Below are 13,885 nucleotides of genomic sequence, written 5' to 3'. Positions count from 1 at the left end.
TACCGACTACGCTAAAGAAGACGGTGATGATGAGAGTGAATGAAATGGTGGAAAGAAAAACTGGGAGAAAACGGGAGAACCCCAAGAAAACCCATCCACATGGTATTTGTCTACCACAAAGCTCACTACGCTACTACCACAAAGGAAATAAGACTCCGGGAGGATCTATCCCCATGTCAAACCTGAAATCGTTATTACTTCCAAACTATACTATGCAGAAGTAGTGGGGACGAGAGTTTTAATTTCTTGACGGGGGGGGGGGCAAGCGGAAGGGCAGTGAAATTTTGGAGGGAACTATCTTTTTAAAAAATAAAAAAGTTTCATATTACATAATTTACATTACATTACACCATATCTAGAGGAAGACAAAGCCAGGAGCAACCAACCCCAAAGATCTCCTCTAGCGTCGTCACTGTGCTTAAATATGTGAAGTTTTATTTTCAGCGGCTGTGTCCGTTCGTCTGTCTATCAGTCTGCCAACAGGTATCAGAGCTATAGATTGTATATTTCATACCTACAGATTACATATCAAAAGAATACTATAAGTTCTCGTCGTTTAATAGTCTATTCTTACCGAAAACGGTAATAGATAGCGAGTGGAGGTTAGAAGTGCTTTTATAAATTCCAGATGAGACTAGGGACATGAATAAAGACAAAAGGAGAATTTTTTTTTCAGAGTCCCGTGGGCATCACGAGTTGACCCAAGTTTTAATTCTCAAAAACTGTTTTAGGGTTAAACGATTCATAGTATAAAAACTATAAATTGTTAAAGGAATTGTACGAATACAATGAGAAACTTATAGCATACTACAAATATATATATATATATATATACTATGTGGTTTAAATCATTCGGGCAACAAAAACTTTTTGTTGAGAGGGATCGAAGCTTTGGGGGATGTCCAATATAGGGATGGCCACAAAGTTCCGGTTCCGGCGGAACCGGTTCCGCGAGGAACCGGTTCTCGGAGATCCGGTTTTCAGAACCGGTTCCAGACCTGGATCCGAAAAACCGGCTCCGGAACCGGATTCTGAACCGGATCTTGTAGAACCGGATTCGTTCAGACCCGAAAACCGGTTCCACCAGGAACCGGTTCTGGCCATCGCTAGTCCAATATCACAAGCCACTACGTCTATGTAGTATTTAACTGATATTAGTTTGCAACCGAAAAGACGATAAGTAATTGAAAAGACGATCAGTACTCTCTCCCTGGGTGCATCCCGTGTTTAAATGTTGTTGTATCACAAACCTTCGTGACGTGGAGGAATTCTGATAACTGGCAAGATGAAATTGAGAAAAAATCAGTGAATAAGTTTTGTATGTACAGTCATGTCCAAAATGATTGTCGCATATCTATAACTGTCTTATTGTAAAAATATATTTTGATAATGATTTTGCAAGGAACTTTTAATACTGATACTATATGTATAATCGGGAAATGTATATTTGTAGTAAATTTCATGGGAAAAGAATTATAAATACAAAAATTATAATGAGTAAAACAAAATGTTCCAAATGGAGAAGAAATTTACATTATAAGTTTTAATTTCGTTTTATTGTTCTTATTTACTGCTCTTTTGACATGAAATTTGCTGTCTTTGTCGATTATACACATACTAACATTATAAGAAATACCGAGCGAATTCGTTATCAAATTATATTCCTACAACAACATATTTATAGACATGCGACAATAATTTTGGACATGAGTGTACATTTGCAAAGTAAGATGAAAAACGTATCGAGATAAGACTAGGGATGCGCACGAGACAAGATTTGAGGCTGCCTCGTCTCGTAAATGTGCTGTTAAAATGATGTTTTGGCTCGAAAAATTATATTTCTCTATTGGAAGAGTTGTGTGTCGACTCGAATTTTGTCTCCTCTCGACTCGAATTTTGTCTCCTCTCGTCTCGTACGCATCCCTAGACGATACTAGACGACACGAGAAAACCTCATTTGCTGTTTCATCCCGGGAGAAAAACTATTTTCTCTGTTTCAATATACATTCCAATGGAAGAAACAAGAAGCGACATTTCTATATACATTTTGAGGATCCCAACAATTAATTCCACTTGTACTTTCATTCTTCTACTGAAGCTGGTAACCTGTTGCTATAATTCTCTTATTTTTAATCACATCCGATTTAATTATTTTTTAAAAGGAAGAGGACGGAATACTTGTAAGTTGATAAAAACTAGATAATACCGACTGTAGAGTAGTAGTTGCCTATGGCAATAGTCGAGTGGTCTCGGGCTTTCGGCTTCAGATCATGAAGCGCAATCCATCGGGACCTCGAGTCCCGGCTCTGAAAAAGAGGGCCGAAATTTTAAACTGTCTTCGAACTTTCTGTATCCGTGTCCCTGTCGCAGATGATTAGATAGAAAATAAGATAAATCTAATTAGAGATAGAAAGTTAGATAAGTGTAATTAGAAGTCCATGGAGACAAGACTGACATTTTTAAAAGGGTTTTCTTCATTGCAATATATGAATCTCGCCCGGGACGATACTTTGAAATTAGCCTGACTTTTTTTTTTTTTTTTTGCTTCCTATTTCAACGGTTCAATTGTAACTTATATTCGCAGGATCGAATTGGAAGTTTGTTAAACAAAATGATGATGAGGAAAACAATTTATTTTAAGAAAACGATCGTATAAGATACAAGTCGTGGACAATAATTCCATTAAATGAGACAGACTCATTATGAAAGACTTGCCTAAATTGTAAACCCAGGTTGATATATTTGTTGTTCAAGCGTTGGTTGCATGGAGCATTTCTGTTGCGTAATGGTCCTTTACAGGGCCATGCCGTGGAAAATCAGCGCCCGGGGCAAGAGTATACGACGGTCCCCCATATACATATATTCCAAGCAATTTTTCCTATCTTTTTTCCTTTTTATCCAGAATTTTTCGCCCCCTTACTTCGGCGCCCGGGGCCGTCGTCCCGCTTGCCCCCCCTCCATGGCACGGCCCTGGTCCTTTAGTTACCAGAGCTTCTATTCAGGGCCACAAGCAATGAAAATAACCAATTAGTTGTAGAAATGTATGTTAAAGTGAAGTTAGTGTTACGTTTTTTCCTTTGTAGTGTTTAATTTTATGCGTTTTTTTTTTTTTTTTTTTTAAGTATTGAACGTAATTATTTTTACTGTGTTAAATGCGTCAAAAATGTTATGGCTCCAATTTTTAGTGACTTTTCACCTCATGTTGCAGTGATTTCATCTCTAGTTTAGTGACATTTTGTTTCAATGTTTTGTTAACACTGCACTTATACTGGCCTATGTTCTAAGAACAGGCACAATGTAAATATTCATATTTCGTTTAAGATTAATATCCATCCCTGTAAAATAAAATCACTATTATTATTTGTTTTTACAATTGAGATATGTCAGTACTACAATGCAAATTCTTTAAATGAAGAAGCAAAATCTTATCCGTAAATAATAGCTGATAAAAGATAAGGCACAGTTTCATATAGACGTAATACGCAGCTGCATTTTTTTTTTTTTTTTTTTTTAAGTAAATGCATTCTGGCATTATCGAGTCTGAATGTTGAGTTTACCGGAAGTGACGAATACAAGAGGCTCGCTCTACATTTCATGAGATTACACTTCCCACAAGACTTCATCTTCAAACGGATGTGGTACTTCTATATGACGTTTGTTAGACTTCTAATCGAGTTCGTTTGTTCGAGCAGACATATGGAGCGTTCAGAGTACAAAGGAATCAAGTCCAATTGCCAAGGTTGAAAGAAAATGAGACAGAAAGTTTATACGGTAGGATTCAGTACATGGAAAGTTAGCATTTTTTTTACATTATAAGAATTATTTGTAAATAACAGAATGACTGTTGTTCGCACGGGGAAAATAGTTTCATTTTGGATATAAAGGGTACCAAAACTATCATTAATCAACTTAGGAACCCTGAAAACCATGAATTCGACTCTAATATCGGTCATTTTCAATTATTTTTACATGTCACAGTAACTCTCTTAGGAGTACTATTGGGGGTTGAATTTGGATTTAAACGACATCGGAAGTGTCACTGTTCGTCTCGGCGACCCCGAAAATTATGGATTCGACACTAATTTCGGACATTTCGATCACTTATATACATCTTCCCCTCCCCCCCCCCCCAAGTTGCGGGGTTGAAGATGGATTTAAATGGCATCTGTAATGCCATCGCTTATCTCACTCAGCGACACTAATATCGGTCATTTTTTAATCATTTTCATATATCTCCCCTCCCCTAAGTTGCACCGTCAAAGTGAAATGTTAAAATCCATCCTAGGATCGAACTTCATGTATGTTGAAAATTTGATCGTGATCGGTTCGTGATCGTGGTGGTTCGTGACTTATTAGTCACAAACAGTCAAATTCATTTTTAAGTATAAATAGATACGTGGACATGAATCTTTCCGTCTCTGAAAGGACTTTGAGACAGAGATTTTAAGGATGAAGTAGCATATTTACAAAATGACCAAAAGTGGACTTGTTTCTCTAGTACACTGCATCTACCACATTTTTAGCTCAGCAGTTGGTCTTATCATTCAGCTCGTGATACATTGTATATTCAGAAATCTAACAGACACGAAACAAAACGAAAATTTCTTAACAAGAAATTATGTAATGCACTTTGATTTGGAATTGAAAAATAATAAATACGAATCACCATATTCCGGTAAGTTTTTGGAATTGAAAAATAATAAATACGAGTCACCATATTCCGGTAAAGTTGTTTTTTTTTTCTTTTTTTAAAGGGAATTCAGGTTATCCCCACAGCTTGCAGTTAAAATCTGCCAATAATGAAAAGTGAATTAACCCTTCTTTCCAATCAAGAAATGCGTTTCACAATAATTTTATTTATAAAATATTTGATTTTGATGCATGTATAGTGAGTATTTTCTTTGAAGCTAGCAATTCATTCTTTCTGAATGGACCTAAGATTACTGTCGAAGAAACAGTTGAACTCTCCTTTCAATTTCTTTAAAAAAAACTCTCCATGATAAAAATCTCTTATTTTTATATAACATTATGAACATTTTCTTTGAAACTTTCCCACAGTCCTCAATACTTAGGATTAGAAACAGCCAGGAGGGAGAACTTACCCCCTTATGTAGGGAGAATGCCTCCATCCGATTTAAAAGAAATATTCGACGATAACTTCCGTTAAAAAATATATTAGGTATTGATGCAATATGGTAATATTTTCGGAAGTTTTTTTTTTAAAAAAAAACAACAGATTTCATTTTGTTCATACTTCAGATATCTGTTTATGAATCTTTTAATCTCTGAAAGGAGTTTTATGACCTAAAGTGGGCTTGTTTCCCTCGAGCATTGAACGTGCCACATTTTTAGCTCAGTATCTGATCTTAGCTTGATCTAGTAATACATTGTATATTAAGAGTCTTCATCCCGGCGAAATTAAAATACCACTAATTTTACAGTAATTATGTGATATCTTCAAATAGATAAAAGATAATTGGAATATGGAGCAAGAGCGCCCTAGACAATATTATTTTGCGTGAGGTACCGTTATCACAAGCCACCTAGTGGCTTTCCGTTTTCAGCTGTTTAGAAACGTGAAAATAAATGCCGATTTTCAAAATGGCTCGAAATCGAAAGCAGATAAGTGAGTCGTGATAACGGTTTCTCATGTAAAATGATATTGTCTAGGGCGCTCTTGTTCCATATTTCAATTATCTTTTATCTATTTGAAGATATCACATAATTACTGTAAAATTAGCGGTATTTTAATTTCGCCGGAATGAAGACTCTTAAGAAATCTAATAGGCACGACACAAAACGAAAATCACATCTCTTAACAAGTAGTAATGTAATTAACTCTGATTTGGAATTAGAAAAATAATGAGTACGGGTCGCCACATTAAATTTCCTTGCTTGTATTTTTAAATTAAATCGTAACTTAGGTCACAATCTAGAGTTTTTACTGAAATAATTATTAATATAATCTAGAGAAAATTATAGGGAAAGTTTCCGAAAACCTTCTTCCGAAGGAAACTCATTCCATCAGTAATCCACCTTTTCTGGGTCCGTGTACAGTATTAAACAAACTTTAATTAATAAAGTACTAAATAACTCATTATAGCCATTTATGTGAAAATTATAGGACAAAGCACATCAATATCAGTAAATTTATTTTTTGAAGTCAATCATGCCATATTGTAAAGTTGTTAAGGAAATATTTATTTATAAAAATGAACATGATAATTAGAGCGAGCCTTAGGAGCTTCTACCATTTGACTGTCCATCTGTCTGTTGTACGATAACTCGTCAAACTAATCCAATTTTAATTAAACTCGGTATGTAAGTACCTTCAACCTTACTATATAACCGGGCTCCATAGGTCATAGAGTTAGATAGTTAGTTTTTTATTGACCGACAAATTCTTTGCGGCTGCCTGTATCTCCGAAAAGGTGCTTTCGCGCACCATTTTGCTCTCACTTTTGGGTGCAAAATTATTTCCCAAAATTTTTAGTAGCTTTTCCAAATTCTCTAACTATAAACATAGTTAACAGATTATTTTCTCACTCTGAGGCGCACAGATCCATGATTTGGTCAAGGGGAGTGTATATAGTGTATTATTTGTTTTCCCGTGGAAGAATGAGTGTGTACCTTACCATTTAGGTCAATCTGCTTAACTGCTTATTTTGGTCCATAGTTGTAAGCTGGACAGTAATTGCTTCGCTCGAAATTGCAGAAACCTTACATCTAAACCCTTGCAAAGAAGGTTAATGGAATATGTCCATTAGCGCGATGGGCGAAACTTATTCACCATAATTAACTGCTGATGGACGAAACTCCCGTAGTGAGTGGAAGTCCACCGGAATCTCCAGAGTTTGTGCCGGAGCTTTAAGCTTAGCTTACATTCCTCTTTCGGAGCTAAGGAGAAATGTCGATTCCGCTAGATACCGAATCCCACGATATCCTCACAACCCAACTGAGCTTGATCCGTTTCGGGAACTCCTTAGAAACCAGGAAAGAGTTCGATTTCCGGTCCTACCTACCTGCCTCAGATCACACGTGGAGTATAATTTTTAATATCGGAATCAATGACTCATGGAATCCACCCATTTTGTCTTTCCATATCAGACTTATATGAGTCTGTGAGAAAGCAATACTCTCCCAGGGAATTGGTTTGTTTTGAATTTATCGTTCCTTTCAACACCCAAGCTACATGAGACGTGGGCTTATAGTTTAAGGTGAAATATTTTTATAGTTTAGCCACTGCTATGCGTTCAAATTCTCTCCCACAAGGAATTGAATCCGAAAGCACTGTGCCAGTAAAGAATTTGATTATACCTCAATTGAACAGAGAAGAAACAGACAAAACCTGAGTTGATAACGATAGATTATCTTCATTCGAAGGCAGGCTCCCATACGCCCCAGTTTTACCAGAACAGTCACAGATTTGTATAATATGTTGCCTCTTCTCCAAAAATGCTCAATTATATGGTTTTTCTATAATATATAAGTTAATGTCATTCATATGATGTTTGAAAAATATCAAATTTATTCGTCAAAACTGATACTCGATTAATATAAATAATCTACTCTTTGTCACTCACTTTTGGTGAATATTGACTATTATTAATTAATTCTGATATTTAATCAAAAACTAAGTGCCTAACTATGACTATACTTAAATTTTCATAGGGTGTTTTCAGCAGTGTGGTGCGTGATTCCAGATTTTGCTTAGGGGTGGTCAAGATTCTCCACCCACAAATTACTTTACATGTTTATTTAATTAGTATATTACACGCCTCACATACCGATTAATCATCCTTAGTTAAATTGCTTGTGAGGTGACAGCACTGACTCGAAAATTGGCTACACAGCATTTTATACAAGTGCCCATTCTCTATGTTTAACGTTACTATTATCAATTCATTGTTGGTTAGTTCATTGTTGCTGTTAAGGTATTGTGGAATACCCTGTAGTATATGATTAATTTTAAAAAATATATACATATTTTTCCAACGCAGGAGTGGAATTGCCTCCTATTCTCCTCATTTGATGATCCTTTATGTTTCGGTTTCTTAGCCTAAAAATCTGGGAACCCTATTCGAGAATATACTATATATCTGACATATTTCCGTAGTAATGTAATGTTTATATTAGTGCTGTCGAATTACTGTGACATTTGCGGGTTTTGGTTTTTAAGAAAACCGGTTTTCTGAAACCGAAAACCGCAAAAGCGGTTTTCAAACCCGAAACCGCAAAAACGAGTTTTAAAACCGAAACCACAAAAACGGTTTTCAAAACCGAAACAGCAAAAGCGGTATTCAAAACTGAAACCGTAAAAACATTTCGGTTTTATGAAATTTCACTTTTTTCAAAAACCGGATTTCAATTTTTTCAAAAATCGATTTCGACAGCACTAGTTTATATTTAAAGTTTTGTATTATCTGCAACAAAATATTCTGATTGCGCGTCTAGAGTTACCACTTTTTAGGAAGCCTAAAGCGAAGCACGTTTTATCTAACATGTGAAGTTCAATGACTTCTCATATGCAAATTTATACATGGAAAAGTTTATTAAGAATAGAAGCAAGAAATACAGTAGGTTCCTTGTCCGCACGGAACCAAGCCTTGGCCGGATAATGAAAAACACAATTAAAACGAAAACCACTATTTCATATAGCCATTAAATTATATAGCATGGCTTTATGTAATTTTTTTTTTTAATATATTACAGTGATATAATTCAAGAAATTTAAGTTACCAAATTAGAAATACCGACCACAAGATGCTCCCACTGACACTCAGTTGAACGAAATATTGTATATTCTGTAAAGTACATACATTCGACTATTACACATCATACTTGTTTACGGTGTAATTGATTGAAGAAAAACACAAAATTGAAAAAAAAAAAAGTTGAGCCCATAATACTGAATGAATTAGGAATAGGAATTACATTTCTGGAATTTCGGCATCTATGGCCATGTAAGCCCTTCACGTATGAGGGATGACGTCCATCGGCGAGCACACTATCCGAGAAAGTTAAGGAAGAAAAGATTTGGTGAAAGAAGGAAGCAACCTGGGATCTATATGTTAGGTACCATCCCGTTTTTGCCTGGTGTGAATGAGCAAACCCAGGAAAACCTCACTCGGGATCTCTGGCCTGAAAATCTTTTATAAATTTTTCGACCAAGTGTTTCCACTGGGAATCGAAACCGAGACTGCTCGCACCAAAGACGAGAGCGTTCGCGACTATGCTACGTGAGGCCACAGTACTGAATATAGCACTGTATTCAGTTATTGTTATGTGTATGTTTATTATTGTTGTGGGGCACCGAGAATGGCTGATAACGATAAACACTTTTATATATATATATATATATATATATATATATATATATATATATATATATATATATATATATATATATATATATATATATATATGAACCGACTTCAAGAAAACACTAAAAGCAGAAAATAATAAAAACCCTAAGAAGCAGCAAATAATAATAATAATAATAATAATAATAAGGAAGTACTTAAAAGAAGGAAATAATTTCTCACTATTATATATAAAGATTTTTGAAGCAGTGCCAAGCCAAACAAATTAATACTTCATATGAAATTATTTCGATGATGATTTTATGACGTTTTAATATCTTTGGCTTAGTACGACCCCAAAAGTTTTTGCAGATAATGGTAAGAATTTATTTTCTGCTTTATAAAGCGCTTTATTAATTTTATTTTCTGCTTTTTATCGCTTTAATTATTATCTGATTTTAGTAGTTTCTTGAAGTAGATTCATATTTATTTTTAAAAAGTTTTCATTTTATGATTTCTTAGTGCGTTTTTGCAGTCGTTTATTTTTCTTTTAAGTTTGATTTTTTTTCACTTTCAATGTTCAAGGTGCTTCTCGCAGTGGGATCATTAAAAAAATGGATGAATATTCTGGGAAAAGTCTGTCATGACATAGCCAATGATCTAAAATATCCATCGCCAAACAGTTCTAAACTATTTGAAGAAAGCTTACTACAAGAATGTGTTTATTCCCTTGGTTATACGCAACCCACATTACCACGTTGATTATAGAATTGCAGCATATTTTAGGATATATTTTCATCAGACATTGCAGGTATTGTTTGAATTTTTAATTAATTAATTAATTATTTTTTACAAATTTTTAAACGTTTTATACCTAATAACCTTCCTGAAGAATAACTAATTTGAATGATGAAAACCACATCGAAATATGACAAACAGTTCTCGATTTAATCCCTAACATACCTACATATATACAAACATACACATATACAGGTCAAACTGAGAACCTCTTCGTTTTCTGAAATCGGTTAGAAATGACTTATTTCGAAATGACTTGGAAGGTAGAGCGGTTAAAGAGAGAGCAGTTAAAGCATAGTCCACTGTACATATATATTCTTGAATGAAAATTACAGAGAAAATTAGAACCGAAGATACACGAAACAGAAATTTCTACAGTCAGCTTGTTGGCAATTAGTGGAACAGAACTTATGAATCATTCAAAAAATACAAAACTAACACCATTGATGGTTTCACTCCTGTCAAGGTAAAATATATAGCGATAGAAACGTATTAGTATTCTAATAGCCATAGGTACACATCGTAGGTGAATTAACAAATATCACTCGCATATTTTGTGTTTTCGATAATTTGGCTTCCCAGCTTATAATGCATCCCTCTTAGGCGTGATTTGGGATATCCCGAAATTATTCTTAAATTTCGGAATGTCCACTTAATTCGGGACAGGCGGCCTGGTGTGTATATTTACATGTGCAAGCCTGGTGTATATATTTACATGTACATTTAAAATAAATTCGGGATAGGCTGCAATCCTATGTGCACGCCTGGTGTATATATTTACACGTACATTTAAAATAACTCACGTGACTCTGACCTGCCAAGGTGGAATTGTGGAGATAGTTCCCATAATCGTATAGGTCACATGACCACGCTTCCTTGAATGGTCTTGTTCCCGCGCCATGTTGCTTCAGAATTTGTTATGTGTGTCGCACAAGTTAGTCTCCGTCGCACTACATTCCTCAAATCATTCGGCGCTTAACACTATTTTCCACAAGCACACTTATTTTCATTTTAACTTCGTTGCACAACGTCCTTCTTCTCTTCTTCCAAGATAGCTTATAAACTTCCGGACTTGAAAAAGGATGACGGAAGGGTCTACCGGAAGTACATTATACATTTTTCCCTAACGTTAACCGCACCAGCTTCAAAAACACTGATAATATGTGTAAGAACTCTGTTTAGTCCTTCCATGAGTACTTTCAATTTAAAACTTCTAATGTTTCTTCACCCGCGCACACACATACACACACACACACACACACACACACACACACAAACTTACAGTTAGTCTTCAATGTATTATCTACTTCAGTTACGATTGCAAGGCGGTAGTGTACTCTAACACAGTATAATATAACATTTTTGTTATCGATCGGCCTACGATTTAAGCTAAGGTTACACTGGGCTAGAAATCACAATGTAAAAATATAGCTAATGTTGTTTTCAAGTACAAATTTGTTTGCATTCTCAGAAGCAACTTTTCTATATTAGTGATATATCTATTATTATTATTATTATTATTATTATTATTATTATTATTATTATTATTATTATTATTATTATTATTATTAATAGAGTGCTAGTGCTAGTGCTAGTGGTAGTAGTAGTAGTAGTAGTAGTATGGCAAAACACAAAATCATATGAGGCCCCAGAGGTTCGTATCGGCACAAAGCAAGAGTTTCTGAGAGGAAATTAAATACATGTTATTGAAACGAACTGCATGTATACCGTAGCTAGGAGTGTCCAGGGGATGAACACTCTTAGCTCCCGAAACCCAGTTTTTTTTGTTAATATGTATGTATGAACATAAGGTGATCTCAAATCAGCTCTTCCTCTCAAAGATGATCTCCGCACCTCCCCCCATCTGTCTTAGTATTCTGGCTACGAACCAGTTATTCATAAAGACAGAATTGCATTTCCATTGATGAGGCGCTGTAGAAAATCAGTGTCATATATCAACTGCAATATGCCTTGGATACATTTATAAAAGCTAGGAAAGAGAGGAATATATATATATATATATATATATATATATATATATATATATATATATATATATATATATATATATATATATATATATATATATATATATATATATATATTAGATTCTCAAAAATAGTACTAGATTTTTTTTATTTACTAGGTCTAAAAGTAGAAAGAAAATTTTAACAACCAGTTCGGATGAATTGGCTGAATGACTCCACTGGTTATCACTCATCTATTTCTTGTATTATTATTATTATTATTATTATTATTATTATTATTATTATTATTATTATTATTATTATTATTATTAGAGTATTGATAATAAATTCCAGTGGCGCACACAGAAATTGTTGTTGAGAGGGGTTCAAACTTGGGGGGAAGGGGCCCAATACAACTGGCTACTACGTCTATGTATACTATTGAACGGGTATTTTTCTGCAACCGAAAAGTAATTGTAAAATTCTTCCACCAGGGTGTCTATTCAAATTCCAAAATGAAATTTCGTGACTTTTTCGTGACCTTTTCTTAACCAAACCATAAAATTTCCTAACATTCTGAAGAGCAGCGAATTTAAGTGTAAATTAGGCCGAATTTTCATGCATGCAATAGAAGAATGCTTTGCTTGCGATTTAGTAGCGTCTAAAGCCGACCATAGACATTTTTGGTGGTGAATTTTGACGTTTTATATAATAACATTTTCCAGTCTGTGCTTATATTTGTACAGATAAAAAAAATGTGACCCAAAAGCTAAATTTCGTGACTTTTTATTGACTTTCATGACCGTTTTCTGATTTCGTGACTTTTTCATGATTTTCGTGATTTTCGTGACCGATAGACACCCTGTCCACGTATATTTTCAGAAATAAATGACAGGACCAGATTGTTTTTTATAAGAAAAAGAGTGCACATGAAGTGCAAGATAAATTTTTCAAGCTACATCAACCATTTGCCTGTTAAACATGAATAGTTTTATTGAGAAAATATATAGAAATGTATGCAAGGGCGCCGATCCTGGGGGGCCGAGGGGGTCTCAGGTTCCCCCAAAGCTCATATGGGTACCCTCATTGTATTCGTGAATTTGCAATATTTGGCATAATTTGAATGGAATTTGTCTTAAAATCCTCATATATACATACTTTCTGCATCTGAATGCCACCCCCCCAAATTTACAGAGAAATCGACGTCCTTGAATGTATGTTGAGTTAGGAAGTTTTTTTAGGAGAGGGGTTCGGATCCCGTGGGTGCGCTCTAATAACAACCTAATCGGTGCTAATCTTTAAACAACCGGTCATAAGGAGCGGATGATCATAACTCGACGTCTAAATGATAATGCAGTATATACAGCAGAAAGTGCATCAAAACAAAAAAATGAGTACCAAAAAGAATACCATGAGGAAAAAAAATGTAAGTGGCGTACGTAAAATCGTATTTAGATTTGTATATCCAGTAGTTTTTGGACTTAACGTACAGCAAACGTATAACTGAAAACGCATGTTTTATAATACTTTCTGTATAAGTTTTTCTATCTATACGTACTCTCCGTATGAAACAATATAGGTGGTCAGGATCTCAGACACAAGTGGACGTATATAATATATATAGCTGACAAAGGTAACATACATATATGCATGCAATATAAGGAAGACTTAGTATCATACATTTTGGAACGGCATGATGTAACATCTAAGGGTAGTGCCTATGTGGTATACGGATAGCGTATGGTCCGTACTGATTTCTGTAGTAAGCAAGAGGATTCCGTATATTTGTACAATATGCCGCTGTCCGGAGAACTGATT

General features: G+C 34.8%; 1 protein-coding gene across 3 annotated transcripts in view; it reads right to left on the bottom strand.

Moving 5' to 3' along the window:
- Positions 1–13,885, bottom strand: part of LOC145684407 (regulator of G-protein signaling 20-like) — a 560,986-nt gene that overhangs the window by 224,641 nt on the left and 322,460 nt on the right. Inside the window, exon 1 of one of the 3 annotated variants that reach the window (XM_081756714.1) lies at positions 10,915–11,039. The exons of the other annotated variants lie outside the window; for them this stretch is intronic. Within the exon in view, the coding sequence (XP_081612840.1) occupies positions 10,915–11,001 (87 nt within the window). The 5' untranslated portion in view covers positions 11,002–11,039. Of the gene's footprint in view, positions 1–10,914; positions 11,040–13,885 lie in introns of those variants that run through there. 3 annotated transcript variants of the gene reach the window in all.

The sequence above is a fragment of the Thermobia domestica genome, chromosome 1, assembly GCF_964235325.1.
Source record: "Thermobia domestica chromosome 1, izTheDome1.hap1.1, whole genome shotgun sequence".
NCBI classification, from domain to species: Eukaryota; Metazoa; Arthropoda; class Insecta; order Zygentoma; family Lepismatidae; genus Thermobia; species Thermobia domestica.
This window is presented reverse-complemented; position numbering and strand designations above follow the sequence as displayed.